The following is an 18,530-nucleotide window of genomic DNA, read 5'->3' as shown; positions in this document are numbered from 1 at the left end:
GAAATTATTTTGTGTAACTATGCACCATTTCCTCTAAAATCTAATTTGAAATTAGACAAATTGTCTCATGAATGTGATTTGAAGTGAGCTCATGAATGAGATTCACTTCTTCCCAAGTTCCTAGACACTCCGGACTGATACCAATCGAATTATTATTATTGTCTGGAATTATTGAGAAAATACTTTTCATAGTACCTCAAATATTCAGATATTAGTTATTTTCTCGGTACAGATGTATGACATTTACTTTGAAATAATTCTTAATTGGTAAAGTAAAAATGTCTTGTATGGAAATACTGACAAGAATATTTTCATAGCACCTTAAACATTTCAGATATTAGCTATTTGAAGGTGCAATTTCAGTTCACAGTTTTTACTTCATAAAACGTCTTAATTCGTACAGTTAACATGTCTGATTTTTGTTTGGATATTGTCAGAAATGTCCTGAACACATACATATCAGTAAGTCAGATATTAATAATTGCATTATCTTTCCAGCAACCCTCAAATCAAAGAATATAGACACAATGCAGTTGTATTTTCCCTTTAACTCACGAAATGCACGTAACATGTTTTGTAGTTAATGTTAATATAATTAATTTAATCTTATTTCCACAAATGCAATTTGTATATGCTTAGTTGACATCTTATTTTGAAAGCCGGATGTTGTCTCACGTTAATCCCTCCGCTAACTTTGCAAAGTCCTTCGCTCGCTCCCGATCTGTTCCGTTTGAATACGTTTACCGTGAATTTCAGCATATAGGCGCACTACAATTCAAGAGTCTGCTGAGTTGACCACGGAGATCTGAGCGTCTGCTGAGCTAACTGCGGTCCTTCACAGTGGTGCTCGCAGGCAGACACAGCTGACTTTCAACCCTGAGCCGGCCGCTGTCCTTGCAGTACGGGGATAAAAGGAAAACAGGGAACCCTTGCAATGATCTCGCTGGACTTCAATTTCAACATTTTGACAAGGGACCTGTCACATTATCTGGAAAACCAAGTGAAAGTCGGGCTGTTTGGATCGGGAGTGGGACTGTCTCTGGTGCTGGGCTTTAGCGCAGCGTACACCTGCTACTATTTGCTCTCAGTAGCGAAGGTAAGTATCCTTAATTAACTCGCGGTTAATAACACCCTGACCGGCTGCTTATAGCCTTATAGCCTTGTGTGTGTGGGTGTGTGTGTGTGGGGGGGCATTTAAAACCCGCCGCGTGTGCCCTTCGCGGTGCAGCGTCACCATCACTGCCAGCCGAGTGATGATGACACTCGACCGGTGCATTTGCTGATGGATCGATAAGGTTGCATCTGTCCACCGGTACATGCCTGCACGTGTTTGGCGGCTCACTAGCCGATTTTTTTTAAATCAGCATATATAACAATACCCGGAATCTATGTTATCCACGTGCAGCACTTATGTAACTGCAGGCAAGACCAACCCATAGACGCGACGGTCACAGTTAGATGTCGGCACTGACCAAGCTAAGCTACCATGAACGGGTACTGTATGTGAGATGGGAATGCCGTGTTGAAGGGTTTTCTGTAAGCTGCCATCATTCATTTGATAGCGGGCAGTAACTCACAGTCACTATTAATAAATACAAATTGAATACGTTTATTAAGCATGAGTTTAAGATTAGAATATGAATAGGGGGAAAAATGTAATTGTCAGTAGACCCAACAGTTTCCTTAAAACAAAAGTTAAGTTGGCTAATAGACCAAATTATGCAACAAATTAAAGTTAAATTAACAAATGCATGTAATGCATGCCTAACGTTTATTGTCAGTATGTTGAAGTGTAATAGAGAGCTTAAATGCAGGTTCATGTGGGTCATATGTGTTAGTAAGTTAGTAATAACCTTTATTTCAATTGGATGCTGACATTTTAAATCCTGTACTCAATTATTTTTCTATCTTAATGTCATTTTGTTTGAAAGTTTTGCAACTGATCCACATCAGAAGATTTGATGTTGAGTTTAGAGACAATAATGCAACAAGTTGGATATGATGTAACAAAACATGGCTCAGCTAAAAGATGCTTTGTTACAGCGATTGATGTGCTGTCATGTTAGATAACCTCACTTTACTGAATGAAGATAAAGAAGCCACTTTCTTGAACCTGTGTCGCACTTTGATTCCCTGTCTTCCACAGAAGCCACAGCTCATCTCTGGGGGTAAGAAGTTCTACCACTTTCTGAAGGAGCAATGTCCCGTAGTGTCAGAGACCTACTACCCCACCTTCTGGTGCTGGGAGAGCCGCATCCAGACTCTGCTGAGACCCTTCGTCACTGCCAAACCGGGGGTCGTCTACAGAAAGTTAGTCCTCACTCTTCAGACACGCTTCAGCGCGGTTCATATGTGCATTTGAACTCATAAAACAGCTCCGGTAAAAGAGGTCAGAGAGATAAGTGTGAAGAACGTAAGGTAGACATGTCACCATGTCACCTTTGACATGCTGCAGCACATGCACATTTATAATGTCAGCTTACTTCTTCTGGTATTCTGGAGTAATTAAACGCCACTGCAGACATTTTTTCCATGCCCACAGTGAAAATCTCCAAGAATTAGCTTGGTCACTGGGAGTCTGTCATTGTGCATTTCTCGAATCTTTCTCACCAGTTTAACAACTGGAAACAAATGCCAGTCCTGTTCTTTAGCCCAGATTGAAGGGCTCAGAGGAGAAAGACATCGTTTGTGTCACGATGGAGGCTTGGGCCGCCCTGCCTGCTCCTTGATAATGTACATTCTGTTGAAGATTAATTGCCACTGCATTCCTTGCCCCCTGCGCACACAAAGGAGATTAAAATGAATTAAGAGAGACTTATTTGTCATTATTACTGTTTATTACTTATTTGTTCATATTTCATTCTTACATAATGTACAATTACATAATGTATTCAGATATTCCCTAATTTGCACAACAATGCTTTTTGGCCAAATGTATGTGTGTGTGTGTATATATACAGTGTAGGTTGTGCATGTATTCTGCAATATGATCTTTGTCAGCAGGTACCCGGGGTTGGAAAAAGAAAAACAAATAATTCCTGAAATTGTGCTTTTGCTTTGTTCGCCCTAACCTATATATCAAAATTTAAACTTTTTTAACACCTAAACAAAAATAACCGTATTACTGGTGCAGTTTCTCACCAATATCAGCTATAGCTGGAATAAATCTGTTATTATCTGTGTTTCAAATTGAGACACTTGATCATTCAGAAGTTGGCACACATGATCACGATTATTGACGTCGTTGTAGTTAAATCTTTATTAGTCTCATTGTTTGTCCCAATAACATTCACACTGCCTCGGCTTTTACGCCCCAAGGAGACAGATATTCCCATAATGCATCCCTGTCCAACTGTTTGTTATCAAACGGGGTAACACTCACTCAAGTTATTATCACATTTCCTCTCGGGACAACAGGACGTCCCCCCCCCCCACCCCATTCCCCCGATAATGAAGTCACCCAAGGACGGACACCGTGAAAACTGTCCAATTTGTCACCGACTGCCGCGGTGAAATTCCACTCATGTCATTGTCCGAGCGGAGGATCGGCACCAGGTCCCCTCTCGCTTTGTGGATCGGCCCTCACTGATTTTAAAGTCTGGCTCAAGATGCATATTTCATGGCGGCTCTCTAATTTCATGCGGATGTCTTTACAGCCAGCCGGCCAAGTTGGCTCACTGCCTGCTGTGTGTGTGTGTGTGTGTGTGTGTGTGTGTGTGTGTGTGTGTGTGTGTGTGTGCAGTGCAGGTTTTAAAATGCACTAGCACCGGGGCTTGAATGACCTCATCTGCCTGGCCGGGCTTGTATAACCCAGAAATTGATTGACCATAAGAACCCACTGGTGCAGTGCCCTCCTGCTTATCTTAACGCGCTGTGCCGCCGGCAGCTGTAAGTGAGCTCTTCTACCCGCATATCCAATTCCCCTTGGGGGGTGCTTGTGATGGACGCAATGAAGTATAGTCACTTTACCTGGAAACTGAACAGAAATCATTAATTGCGTGAAGAATGGAACCAGAGAATTTGAATGACCATTCTGTGAGCCGATGTTATCAATGCGTGTTTGAACGAGACAAATGAATGGATGCACGGAGATACAGACACAGATACAGAGATCATTTTTTAGCGAGATTGTCGTTGCTGAGTTGTGTGTCTCGCTCGTCTCTGCAGTGAGCTCATTAAGGCGGCGGACGGAGGACAGATCTCTCTGGATTGGTTCGACAACGACGACAGCCTCTCTCATCCCGACCCTGCCGCCAGGCCCACGATCCTCCTCCTCCCCGGTCTGACCGGCACCAGCCGAGAGTCCTACATCCTGCACATGGTCCAACAGAGCCGGGATCTGGGCTATAGGTGGGTGGTCTTGGCTGGACACCCTGGCTGAGGGCCAGCACTGAGCACACATTAAGGGCCGCTAAATCACACCACTGACACTCTCTGTGCCCTACGCTCTAATTTGCCACTCAGACATTTGGTCCAATCAAAATCAGAATACCTCAGCAGTCACACCAATATTGATGAAAGTGGAAAAACCTGACACCTGGCTTTGCGATGACTTCGTAACTTTTTTTATGTAAGGCTTGCATGCGTCACAGGGGCTCGGGGTCATTTCAGGTGAAGTGCACAAATAAAGCGGGCAGCTGAGCTCTGCGTCAAGAGTCGCTTTTTGCAAATCGCCAAACGTAGCACAAGCTCGAAGAGTTGCAGAGGGAGGCATTTTCTCCCCCCTCTCCCCCCCCCCTCCAATAGACCCTTTTGCCTGCGCTCATTCTTTCACCCAGATTCAGGAAGGCATGGCAAACTCAGCATCTTCCACCCCTCACCCCTGTCTGTGTAGCTTAATGAATTACAGTTTATCCCGGTACAAGCTTTGCAGCTTAGCCCAGGCCAGCTTCCGAGTTTATGCTGCGGTGTGTGTGTGTTTAAGCGCACACCCCACACACACACACACACACACAAACACACACCTCCCAGTCCTCTTGCCCAACTCTCCATCCAGCCCCACCCTGCCACTGGGCCACACCGACCGAAACGGCGGGTGTGACTCCAGATTATGGATGAGGGGAGGGATGCTGATGCCTTTGCTGCACAGTACAGACAGAATGCTCTTCACACAGCTGGGCCTCCCTGCACAGCTCAGCATATTCCCACTTCAGTTGGGTTTCATTTAAAGTAAGGAACATTTGTTCAAAGGAATTTGGGCCACCGTGCTCCTTTGAACACGGAAGTCAATAACTTGCAGTGACAAAAAAAAAAAAGCAAGCGTAAACTTACGAGAGCATGTACGTGTTTTTCTTCTTTAGAAAATTTGTGATCATTGATTAACCAGCCAATTATATAATTGATCAACTGGTTAATCTTTTTGTCTATAGTGACATAAAAATTGTGAAAAACGGCCATCGCAGTTTCCCAGAGCCCCGAGGTGACGTATTTAAATTACTTGTTTTGTGCAACCAAGAGTCAAAAACCCAAAGATGTTCAGAATATACTTTTTAATTAATTTTCTGTCGATCGACCAATGCATTAATCATTTCAGCTCTATTTAAACTTCTTTCAGTGACAGGCAATAAATAGATGAAACGATTAAAGGAATCATTCAGTAGACTGAGATTATGTTTTGTGTGTTTCAGATGCGTGGTATTCAACAACAGAGGGGTTTCTGGTGAAACACTGCTGGTAGGAATCAGTTCATTTCTTCATTTGCCTCGTCCATATAGTCAGACAGACATGTGTACAGGATTAAAAAAAAAAAAGGACTGTTGATGACAGTTGGTTTTCCCGTTTGTCAGTATGACAGCTTCCCTGTAGAGTTGTCCTTGTCATTGCTTCAGCCAGCACAGAGCGGATCTATTCCACATGTGTCACAAACATGTGTCACAGAGCCCGCATGGGAACCCTAAGCGGATGCTGCACAGACAGTGTTGTTGCACATACAGGGATTAAGTTGCAGGCAGATACTGTGTTTTAATACCAATCCACAGAAATATGACCTCGTCGAGCACGTGCTGCTCCGACACCTGACATAATCTGTCCTCTTACAGCCGGGGGAATATTTAGCCAACAAAATGGGCCAGAGCTCTGATATCACAAGGCGTGCCTGTGTTTTATGTCCCCCCCCCCCATCCCCTCATCTTTGGAACAGAGGCACATTCTTTACAGACGACTGTATCACCCTGATCTAATCATACCATCACTACCATACAGACATCTCAGTCATAGCACAAACGGTGTTTCATTACAGGGATTGCCTACAATCAATCTATTGTCCCTCGTAGTGTGTGTAAATCTCAATCAGTGGCTCGTCTGTTGTCGTCTCAGCTGCAGCGAGACAAAAGGGTAAAAGTGACACTAAAGCAAATTGTCTGGCGTTAGTTCGATTTACGCATGCATTCAACAGTCATATCCAGAATTGAGTTGGCTCAGCTGTGCTCAGATTTAGAAAAACTCAAAGTTTAAACTCGATGACCTCGGCACTGTACCAAGTGGTGGTGGCAAGGCGGGGATTTTCTCCCTCATTTCACTTGGGAACTGTGCTTTTCTATGCAAATGATGTAGCATTTGTACGCTCCTGTGAGTGTTCTCTCTCTGTCCAGTTAGTGTGAATATCATCCATTGTTAAAATAGGCCAGGGCTTTGGTTGAGAAAGACTCGCTGTGTGAAAGATGCCCCCTGCCTTAAAAGACTGCCTTGGAGTGCCTCGGGCCCTATTTCTAGACCTCATAAACAGCCCATTACATTAGACTTTACAGTGGAGTAGCTTTGCAGCGTAAATATTTCCCCAAACTATTAGTATTATATATGTTTTTAAAAATATCTTATATGTTATCAATCAATTTGTAAGTTTAGCTGTTTCACTGTAGAGTCCAAACGTTGTGCAGGCCTATTAAAGGACCCTTAGGAGAGTAGAAAAACAGTTTACGACATTTACTTTGTGTCTGTGCTTTAATCTAAATAAAAGACCTTTAAAAGCTGAAGAGTCAACAGCATCCTGAGGTATTGGACTTGTTAAAGAGGCTATTTAGAGTTCAAGCTGGTTTGTTTTATAATGTGAAGTAATCTGCCCTGCCTGACAAACTGTTTCACGTTAAAAAGGATTTTACCGCTTCGCCCAAACATCATAGAACAGTGTTCATCTGTATAATAGCCTGAAGGAATAATAACAATAATATAGTGCGTTTCAAGATAAGCTGTAAAATCATAGCTTTGCCTCATTAGAGACAGATTTAAACCCTTTCTTGGCCTGCAAAAAAATGACAGTTTCATTTGTATACAATCGGTTTTAGAGTAAAATAATCTTCTGTTCACACCTTTACTCATTTATAGTGAGTGTGGACTCACTTCTGCAGTCCAACGGATGTTTGGAGAGATGCTTCACAGCTGCAGTAAGAAAAACACTGCATCAATAACGGAGGCCTCGCAATCGGCCTGTTCCGTACATGCATGTTGTGAACGGGCGCTGCACTAGCAGACATAACAATAGAAATTACCAAATGCATAATTTCTGTTTACATTTAAAGGTTGTACAGTGAATTGCGTTGGCTGCTTCCGGCTGCAACTAATGATTATTTTCGTCCCAAGATGACGCCTCCAAATATCTTGTTTAGTCCGTTAAAAAAACCCAAAGATATTCAGTTTATTTGTAAAACAGCTGACATGTCCGAGCACAGATTCCATCGATCAACCCCTCATGGTTATGAGGCCCAGCATGCTTTTGCGTATGCTTTTGCATGCTGGGGAATCATGATAGAGGTCAGTCCAGCCTGATGTTGTATTTGTGCCTATCCTACAGGCTAATGGCTTAGTCTCTAAAACATTAGACAAAAGTAAAAAAAATAAATCCCTGTCAAGTTTCCCAAAGACTAAAGTGACATCTTTAAATGTTTAGTTTTTTAACTGTCCAAAACCCAAAGATATTCAGATTAATATTGCAAAAAGCAAAGACAAACAGCAAATATTGATATTTGAGAAGCCAGAACCAGTGAACAGTCGGCGTTCGGCTTGGTTTTGGCTCGACTGTTTCTTCAACATGGCGTCTGGATCACCAACTTTCTAATTTGACGGATAAGCAGAATACTAAAATATGTTTCTGAACATATGAGGCGAGAAATAAGGCAATGCCGCAACAGCATCCTGAGTCATATTTCATCAGCGCTGGCTAGTTTCACCGTTTGATCGGTGTTTACGAGCAGTGACCGACGGCTCCGTTAGAGACTCCTCACCGCTGATTGGTTGTTTTACTTCGGGCTTCGTGGAATCTTGCAAATGCCATTAGGAGCACTAAGAGGAGGCGGAAGAACCTGCTTTCCCCCACAGATTATCTGTCTCGTCTACCGTCAGGATATAGAGACAGTTTCAGCAAACAAAATGTTACTTTTTTACACAAGTTACTTTCTGAATCTTTAAGCGAATCATTGATTATATTAGTAAACTAATCCTTTCAGCTGTAGTTTGATCTGCCTTCTACATCATATCGATTGACTTCTGCAGAGCATATTGCATTACTGTACAGCATCAGCTGATCTTCACTATAGATAGACAATAACACAAGCTGACAGACGCTATAAGTCCACTTCCTGTGCTGCGCTCTCTCCCTGTAAATAACAACGGTCCTAGTGTGACCCAGGGAGACTGTGTCTGCTCCATATGTTTTTATTTGTGCAATATTCAGTGCAGTCCTTCATTTTTCATTTGATGTGATCATTTCCCCCTCTGGGTAAACCCTGCATCCGCCCGGCCACTAGACAGGGGCCTGCACATCAGCCGTACATTATGAATATGTAGTTTATTTTATAATTCTTTTGTGTTTCTCATATTATCACTATCCGCATTATCGTCACCACAACCACTTCCATCGTCCCATTATCACCACCAGTAACACGCTCATAGCCTGTTAAATCAAATTTGGAAACAAGAAGAGGGAAGAGAGCAGCAAAGAGTGACTCTGTTGTCTTCCGGTCCCACCCAGACCCCGAGGACCTACTGTGCGGCCAACACAGAGGATCTGGAGACTGTTATTGAGCACATCCAGAGGACGAATGAAGCGGCTCCAATCATGGCTGCTGGAGTATCAATGGGCGGGTAAGGAAGCCACTCACCACCAGCTGACTGAACATCTCAGTACACCGCTAACAAATCCCAGAATGTGACTTAAAGCTGTGCGAGACGACTTCACACATTGACTGGTGACTCAGTGGAAACCAAAAAGATGTGCTGCTATAGTACACTACTTAGAAATACTCATTTACTAATTCAGCTAGTCTTTTGATTGGTTTGGACAAAAGAGGCAAAAGATGCCATGCTAGTAAATCTCCCTTCTCTCTTAAATACTGTCACTATTCTTATGGGTTTATTGAAGTGAAAATACCTGATGTCTGAATTTTAAATATAAATCCAGCATCGCTTGGGCTATAGTCAGTCCTCATCCCACGATGTGAAGGATTGATCAGAAATGGAACATGTTCCAATCCCCGTTTTTACCAATCTGTCCCGCCCTCTCGCCCTCTCGCCCTCTCTCCTCCACGTTCAGGATGATGCTGGCCAACTACTTGGGGCGCAAGGGCCGAAAGACCTGTCTGAAAGGGGTCATAGTCTTCTCAGCAGGCTGGGATGTATTTGAGTGCACCGCTTCACTGGAAAAACCCCTGGACCGCTTCCTCTTCAACTCCTACCTCACCAGCTGCCTACAAGCCTCTGTGCACAGGTCAGCCGGGGTTCGGGGCGGGGTTAGCGCGGTTGCTAGCTCACCGCTAGGGGCAAGTGTTGCAGGAGCTTCAATAACTGGGTTTTACATATTTATTTTTCGTGTGTTAGATTAATTGCCACTGTGTGCTGTGCTGTGTGTACCTGTGTGACAATAAAAGTTGATTTTACATTTTAAATGTATGTTAGCTGGTGAACAAAGCATATTTAAAAAAGCCTGGTAACATTTAGCAATTATAAAACCCACAATATCTTTCAATCTGTGCATTAAAGGGACAGTTCACAGCCAAAATCAAAATAGATCTTGTTGTGAGCAGTTTCGTGCAAGAACTATTTTCTCTCTGTGGATTAAGGGGGGCAGATGTCTAAATTCCATATCTCCAAAACCAGGCAACTCACACCAAAACAGTCTAGATTCATAAATAGCACTATTATTTAAAAAAACAGCGTTTTTGATTTTGGTGTGAACATGATCAGCATGATATAAATGCACAGTAATGCTTTTGTAGGACCACTTTGAAAGCTAAGCTTGATTCTTGTTTCATTATGCTGTTACGACCTTGTCAGCAATTTTTGAGGGACATTTTCAGCTGCAAATCATTTCAGCTGCAAATCAACAGAAGTTTGGTGACCGTTTTATTCTTAATCTCCCCTGCAGACACAGACCAGTGCTTGAAAAGTGTTACGACATCGATCACGTCATGAAGGTCGGGGTTATTTTTTGTGATATATTGGCCACAAATGCTTATCTAATTAAAGGAAGTAGCCCAAATGTAATTGATCTACTTGGTCCCTCCCTGCAGGCGAAGACCATTCGAGAGTTTGATGAGAGGTTCACCTCCATAATGTTTGGTTATCCTACCAATGATGACTACTACCATGATGCCAGTCCTGTCCACAAGCTGAAATCTGTGCAGGTGCCAATGCTGTGTCTGAATGCTGCTGATGATGTCTTTTCCCCGTCTCATGGTGAGTCCCAGCAACCTCAGATTTCTGTACACTCCGACGTTACTTAAACACTACCAACATGGTGACATGAAGACTGAGAATGTAGTCCACGGAGAAGAAAACAGGACCTGAGTCCCGTGTTTCCTTTTTCAGCCATTCCAGTGGAGGCAGTGAAGCAGAATCCCAACCTGGCCATGCTCATCACCTGTCACGGCGGCCATATTGGTTTTCTGGAGGGCATGTGGCCTCGACAGAGCACTTACATGGACCGAGTCTTCAAGCAGTTTACTAAGGCGGTCATCGAGCAAGGCAGCGGACTGCAAGACCTCTCCTGATAAGAGAACTTAACAAAGTGTTCCGCTAGTTTTACTTCCTCTCACGTATGCCTTTCTTCCTTCCTTCCTTTTCTTTCATTTTTTCCATCCATCTCTCCTTGCTGCCTTCCATCCTTTATTTCATCCATTTCTAATTCAATTCTTCCTTGTTTGTCTTTCTTCCTTCCTTCCTTCATCCATTCCTTTGACACGTTTCCCCTTTTCCAAACTTGCCTTTCATTCCTTCTTTCTGCATTCCATCCATCCTTTATTTCTTCCCTCTCCACCTAACCCTGTTCTACCTCTTTCCTTCCTTCCATTGAATTTCTTTTATCTTTGCCCTCCATCCTTCTGTCCCATTCTTCCTCCAGCCACAAGCAAAAAAACAGCAACAACGTCTCTCTCATTTGAAGGGCACATCTTATAGAGTGCAGCATTTGTATTGCATTCAACATTAATTTATTAATTCCATATGGTTAACAAGTATTTATATGTATTCACGCTGGTATGCTTATTAAAAAAGCAAGCATAGCTGTTCATGTCGCTGTTGAAAAGATGAACCTGTGCCCATCAGGCGCATTAGCTAGCTAACAAACTCTGCGATTACCTTGTGCAATAATTTTCTCTTGAAGCTAACACACATGAAAATCCAATCATCTTCGTCCATGAGCCTTCAGTACATCCATCAGTAGGATTTTAGCCCTCAGGGATTTTCTTTATTCGCTCATGCGTCCTGTGTAGATTTATTTTGTCAATCATATTCCTTTAGTTTTTATATTCGTGGTTTTAAAGGTAGATGCTATTTACACATTTTATCCTTGAAAGTAGTTCGATGTTTTGGGGAAATATGCTTATTTGCTTTCTTCAGGAGAGTTAGATGAGAAGAGTGAAACCACTCTCATGTCTAAGCTAGCAGCCAATTAGATTAGCGTAGCATAAATACTGGAAAAAGGGGGAGTCAGCTGTCTTAACTCTGTCCAAAGGTAACAACATTGTTTGACCATTAGACAGAGCCAAGCTAGCTGTTTCCCACTGCTTGCAGTCTTAATGCTAAGCTAAAATAACCAGCTGCCTTATATTTAATATACTGTACAGACATGAGAGTGGTATCTATATTCCCATCACTTTGCAAGAAAGCGAATGAGCGTGTTTCACAAAATGTTGATTTTTTTCCCTTCCTTTAACCTCCTGTGTGCACGTTTCTTTTCTCACATTCTACCTTTATGCACACCAAATAGTTCTACAAATGTGTATTATGGAGAATAATTCATGAATGACAAGGAATGTGAAATTGCACTATTTTAGTTGATTTTGCCATGCCTCTGACTCCTTAATGCAAGGCACTTCATTTCGTACGATATATGAAAGTATATCCCAAAGGCCGAACACAGCAGTATATGAATTCCATGACGTTTTCTTTGTAAGAATCTTCTGTAAATAAGTCTGAGGGTGCGAGATACAGTGATGTAAATGAAGTAATGCACATATGAGTGTACATATTTGAAGTGGCAGATGTACCTTTATAAGATGCACAGTATCGTTAATGGAACCGGGTTGTCAGTCGTTTCGCCAACAATGATCAAGGGGCTGGCTACCGTTTATGAGTTGGCTTCGATAAAAACGATGTGATTTGACTGGCGGCCAGACTTTCAGTAACGCGCTGCATGAGGGATTCTGACTTCCTGTTCCTGTGGAATTTTGGTGTCCGTTTGTTCTGCCACGTCGTCCATCGAGTAGCATGTGTCTCATCGGCGTACACATCGTGTCCCGAACCTTAACATCACTTCTGTAGCACAAAGGACATGTTTGTTTGTTTCCATTGGATGCTGCATTTCATTTTGCACACTACATGAAAAGAAGAAGCAGAGAAAAAAACATTCTGTCTTTAACATCTGCAGCAATAAGATTTTAAATTTACAAAAAAAATTGTCTCTATAGTACAGTTATCAGTATGCACATTATCACTATGAGTGTAATATGCTGTATTTAATAAATTATTAAACAGAGTCGAGGTCCATTTGTCTGCTGTCTCAAGTGATTCTGCTCGTAATGCATTTTCTCCACAGACTGTATTGCATTGCTCGACTGGCTGTGTACTGCGGGTTAGAATAATTGACTGCAGGTGCCTTTTGTCAGCAGTTCTCTTTCTTTCATTTTCTTTCTCTCCCCTTACTTTACTTTTATCCAGTCTTTCTTTCTGCCTATAACAATTGTTTTTTTTTTTACCTGTGGCTAAATACTGACAACATGAAAACTTGAGGTGTTCACCCCTCGTGACAGACTCGTCCCCTGAAGTCGAGGCATTTGACGGTCTACTACTTGTGCTGGCTTACTGCATGGCCTGCGTGTCACTGCAGGGTCGCCCTCCCTCTCCTTCTCACATCACAGTCCAGGGTTTTGCTCCATGGAATCGACTCACTCCACACTCATGGGCTTAGCTGCTGATAGGATATACATAGCTGCGGTAGTGGATGTGATCCACCAAAGGCAAACTGCAATCCCACGGCACTCCACTTTCTTTCACCCCCCACCCAATAAGCCCAGACAGATGAGCTTTGGTTTTATCTAGATGCTTTATGGAAGCCTGAGAGTAATTAGAGTAGACTGCCAAAAGGGATGAGTGATTCACTGTTGGTTACCATCTACGAAAATTGATATTATGTGGCAGGAATCCCTCTATTATAAATGTTATGTATGCTCATGTGAAAATGTACTCTGGATAAGTATATAGTCCGAGATCAATAAATGCTCTTAATGTCAAGATGGAATAAAAGGATGTTTCACGCTGACTTTTTATCACATCAGTGTCAGAAAGTAGTTCAATAATAATTACTGCATTGCCTGAGGACTCAATAATTATAAGAAATGTCAGAATCATCAAGAGACAGTCTCTTTTTCTCCTCTGAGGATTTGTTCAAATATCAAGGAGACTGTGTACCGCATGTAAAGTTACAGCATCACCGAGAGAAGCCAAAGAATGCCAATCTTTACATATTTTATGGTTGAAGTCATAAAATATTCAATTACCCAATGACCTCTTTTTAAGCATGGGAATTCTCCAGTTTGTCATAAATGAATCACTTTGGGACATCTTAAATCTCTTGGGCTTCCTGCACATTTTTTTGCTCTTCTCAACAGAGAAAGATGAGGCGTAAGAATCAGCACGGCAGCAACTCTCTTTTGCCCTCTCTTCTCCTTCCTTATCCTGCCCGGACTGCAGCAGCTGGCTGAAAATAGCCTTGTGTTATATCACACAGGGGTTGTATAGGTTGACGGAGAGTGTGCTCTAATATTACTTTAGCAGGAGCTGAAATAGTGCCGTCCCTGGACCAACAACGCCCCTGTGCCCTTACAGTGAAGTGAAGTCATAGCATCCATTAAGAAGACATTTCTGCTCTTGATAACGAGAGGGCCACTGTGCAAAGTCACGGCGTGGCTACAGAGGTGTTGAGTTCAGGAGAGGCGGGGACTGGGATTTACTGGGATTTACTGGGATTTACTGGGATTGAAAGTATGCAGATAACAGAAATCATCAAAACAAATTCACCGACTTTAGTAGATGATAGTAACTTTCCTTGACTCTGTCAATGCAATCAAAGACATTCTAAACAACTTTGCTGTGGGAAACAGTGAGAGACCATTTTGTCTAATGTATTTTAGAACAATGTTTACTGAAATCATCAAAGGCCTAAAAACTAGGTTCAAACTAAGGGCCCCTCAACAGGATGGGGTCCCTAATGCAAGTGTTGCCTGAAGTCTTTATTCCTGCACATGAGTATAAAAAAACTTGCAATGACTTGTATTATCACAACCTACCACGGGTGAGCCTGGAGCCTTTCGGCCCCCAGAGGGTTTGGGACCCCAGGGCAGTTGTCAGATATACAGTCGGTAATCCAGCCTTGGATGAAATGAATTTTATTCTTTACAAACTAGGACATGCACTTATTTTAATCTTTTATATATATATATATATATATATATATATATATATATATATATACTGTATGTGTGTATAGATATGTATATATATATGTGTGTATATATCTATATGTGTATATATACCAGGGTAGGAAATTTACATATTGTTTAGAGGGCAATTTTTGCCCCCACTCACTGAAATCCAGGGGCATTTAAAAAAAAATTGGGGGCACTTTTTGAAACTTGTGAAATAACATTTAACCTTTGTTCAAAACAATAAATATACTTATTTAGGCTTACAGTATATGAGCAATTATCATCAAAAGGCAATAATAATACTATTAGGCAGTAGTCTACAGATTCAAAGTGTTTTCTTAGATTTTTGAACAAAAAACAAACATAAATCAGACAATCATATTCAATTTTATTCTTATTTATTTGTGGTTATTGTTATTATAATAAAAAAATGTAAACAACTATTAACAATTATTAAGTCAACGATGCATTGATTACATATACATCAGTCATTGTATGGAATTATTGAGAAAAATATTTTTGTAGCACCTCAAATATTGTGATATTACCCATTTTTGTCCTGAACATATGCATTAGTCATTGTGTGGAATATTTGAGAAAAACATTTTTATAGCACCTTAAAAATTTTAAAAATGTGCCTTTTGAAGGTACAAATTCAGTTCAGAGTTTTTGCTTAGTAAAATATCTTAATTGACTGTCAGTCAGGTATTATTCATTAGCAACCCTCAAATCAAAGAATGAAGACACTTTACGCACAATTTAGGTGTATTTTCCCTTTAACTCACGAGATGCAGGTAGCATGTTTTATACTTAATGTGAATATAATTAATTTAATCTAATTTCCATTATGCAATATGTGTAGTTTGTTGGCATCTTATTCTGAAAACCGGATGTTCATCTGAAGAAACCAGATGTTATCTCGCGTTAATCTTTCCGCTAACTTTGCAAAGTCCTTCGCTCGCTCCCGATCTGTGGCGTTTGAATGCGTTTACCGTGAATTTCAGCATATAGGCGCACTAAAATTTAAGTGTCTGCTGACTTGACCGCAGTTGTGTGAAGCTATTATATTATACACAAGATGAGACTATCTTTTCTGTGTCTCCTATAAAACAAGTTCACACTCGTAATCTCTCCTGTTCTCAATTGCTGTTTTTCCTTCAGAAATCTCCAGCAGAGTACCAGGTCCCGCATCCGGTCCCTCACCCGCACCCGCACATCATCTCGGATAACTTGTGAAACGTCTTTCTTTGAGAGCTGGAGGAGGAGAAGGCAAAGTTGGCTACATCTGTTGCTGCATCCCAGAGCCGGGGCTTGGGAGGTAAGATCAGGTAAGGTCAGGTTATAGCAGTGGTTCTCAAACTGTGGGGCGCGCCCCTCTAGTGGGGCGGTATTGCAGGTGGGGCGCAGGGGGAAATGCAGAATTTTTTTATTTGAAGAACTTTATTCATACCTGCAAACTTGTCAACTGGCCAGCCAGCGTTTCTCAGATTGGAGTGAGACGAGGAGAAAAGGTGATGTCGTGATCTTCACAATAAAACATCTTTGATGTGACGTGTGGAGTCTTGGCCAATCAGCGTTAAGATGTCTACACCGTCTTTCCCTTTGTTTGAGAACCACTGGGTTAAGCACTATAGTCATTCAGTCACTAATGAATAATGTGGACATATGTTAACTATATAAGTTCGATTTTTCTGAGATAAGTAAAATATATATGTCATAATACATGCTATATTTCATAATTAAGTACCTTAAGTTTGACCAATTAAGTCAAAAGTTTGCCATATCTCATAATGTTGATTTGTGTCAGCATTTTAACATGTCACAAGTATTTTTTATCATGCAAAAACTATTGTTTCGTTTTTCCCATCTGTAATATGTACCACAACTTAAGGATGATAATAAAAAAAATACATTTTATTAAATTCATAATTGTAAATCAAAGTTTTCCATTTTTAAATTGTAATGCATGTTCACTGTATTTCCCTCTTGGACCTTACAAAATGATCTCGATATAGTCAATACACTCATCTCTAGATATTAATACAGTGATCTACAGTATACAAAACCAGATAACGTAGCTTTATTTTATATGTTTATTGCATACAGTTTTGTGGTATAACACATACTCATTTGGTTATAACAGTTTTTCAGGATTGAATGAATAGAGCAAAGAATAAAACAAAAGGCCAGTGCGTAGTGGGATGTTAAGATGGTGGAGGTGGATATAATTTCCTGTGGGTGTGTCAGCGTGTAGAGAGAGAGAGAGAAAGACAGAGAAACAGACAGACAGACAGAGATAGAGACACAGACAGAGAGACAGAGAGAGAGAGAGAGAGAGAGAGAGAGAGAGAAAGACAGAGAAACAGACAGACAGACAGAGAGAGAGAGAGAGAGAGAGAGAGAGAGAGAGACAGCCCAAGGACACATCGACATGCAACTAGCAGAGCCGGAGATCAAACCACCGATCCTGCTCTCCACTAAGCCACAGTCGCTACAGGTGACCTCCCGTTCCGCTGGTCTTGGTCGCTCTATGATGAAGGACAGAGGACAGAGCAGGAGACTGCGTTCATTTTGAAGAAGAAAAAAAAACTCCAAGCATTTTTTTCGCCCCTCAAGATGAATTAAAGAGATGTTTGTTGTTTTGATTTGGTGAATGAAGTTGATATTCACTAAATGTAGGGTAAATCTTACCTTCACCTATGCACAGAAAAAAAAAGGTTCTAAATGGTTCTTTAAAAGGCAGTGTGGTTCCACGAAGAACCATCCCCTACTAAAGAACCATTTTATCTATTGGATGGTTCTACATGTTTGTCGTATGGGTCTTTGGGATGTTAAAGGGTTCTTAATTCATGTTTGAGTTGTTGAATCGTGGGGGATGGGATAAATTAGAAAAAAAAACTACCTTGCCATGATCTGGGTGTGGGGTAGTTAGCTGCCAGCTGATATGTATACATATATGTGTGTGTGTATATATATATATATATATATATATTTTAATTTGACTTTCTAATAAGACATAAAGTCTGCAGATATAAATCTTGTGATGACACCTCCACTTCATCAGGTGTCCCTGGTTCTTTGTCTTGCAGGATCTGGGTTGTCAGCCTCATGAGCCACCTCTAGAGATATGCAAAGGACACACACACACCACACACACACACACACACACACACACACCAACAGACAGATTCCTAAATAGTCATATGCTGCTACAGCGCAACCTAGTGGCCAAATGGAATGGTCACTCAGACATCATACTTATGTCCAACAAAACACTTTGATAGAATCTCATGTATTTTCTCTTTATATAAGCGTTTACAGAGAGCAAAATAGTCAAAACCTAAGATGCGTTTTTCTATGGCTGCCCTATTCCATCAGTTTGACTCCAGATGACTTGTGCATCTTTCTATACACATTTCTCCGAAATTGAAAAATCACAATTGGGATCATACTTGCTATCCGGAAACTTCAGGATGTCTACTAGAATTCAAAATACAGTTCTGTGAAATGTATATTTTTGTGCTCTGTGAACACATATTCACTGTATTTGTGCTCCTGTCACAGGTGGAAACATATAAACACTCAAGCTCAACAGAAAGCCCGAAAAAAATAAGCGAA

General features: G+C 41.3%; 1 protein-coding gene across 1 annotated transcript; it reads left to right on the top strand.

Moving 5' to 3' along the window:
* Positions 1–774: 774 nt before the first annotated feature.
* On the top strand, positions 775–13,808 carry abhd3 (abhydrolase domain containing 3, phospholipase). Its single transcript, XM_031865439.1, has 9 exons — positions 775–1,096; positions 2,147–2,310; positions 4,168–4,350; positions 5,628–5,673; positions 8,963–9,075; positions 9,524–9,697; positions 10,355–10,403; positions 10,500–10,665; positions 10,798–13,808. The coding sequence occupies exons 1-9, from the start codon at positions 935–937 to the stop codon at positions 10,977–10,979; spliced, it is 1,239 nt and encodes a 412-aa protein (XP_031721299.1). The 5' UTR covers positions 775–934; the 3' UTR covers positions 10,980–13,808.
* Positions 13,809–18,530: the final 4,722 nt, after the last annotated feature.

This window comes from Anarrhichthys ocellatus, unplaced genomic scaffold (genome assembly GCF_004355925.1).
Source record: "Anarrhichthys ocellatus isolate YVR2014 unplaced genomic scaffold, GSC_Weel_1.0 scaffold32, whole genome shotgun sequence".
Lineage (NCBI taxonomy): Eukaryota > Metazoa > Chordata > Actinopteri > Perciformes > Anarhichadidae > Anarrhichthys > Anarrhichthys ocellatus.
Note: the sequence above shows the minus strand (reverse complement) of the source record. Positions and strands in the feature narration are given on the sequence as shown.

Coding starts and splice junctions, on each gene's coding strand:
- abhd3 (XM_031865439.1), top strand. CDS start 935: ATGATCTCGCTGGACTTCAATTTCAACATTTTGACAAGGGACCTGTCA. Junction 2,311..4,167: donor CCGGGGGTCGTCTACAGAAA/GTTAGTCCTCAC, acceptor TCGTCTCTGCAG/TGAGCTCATTAAGGCGGCGG. Junction 4,351..5,627: donor AGCCGGGATCTGGGCTATAG/GTGGGTGGTCTT, acceptor TGTGTGTTTCAG/ATGCGTGGTATTCAACAACA.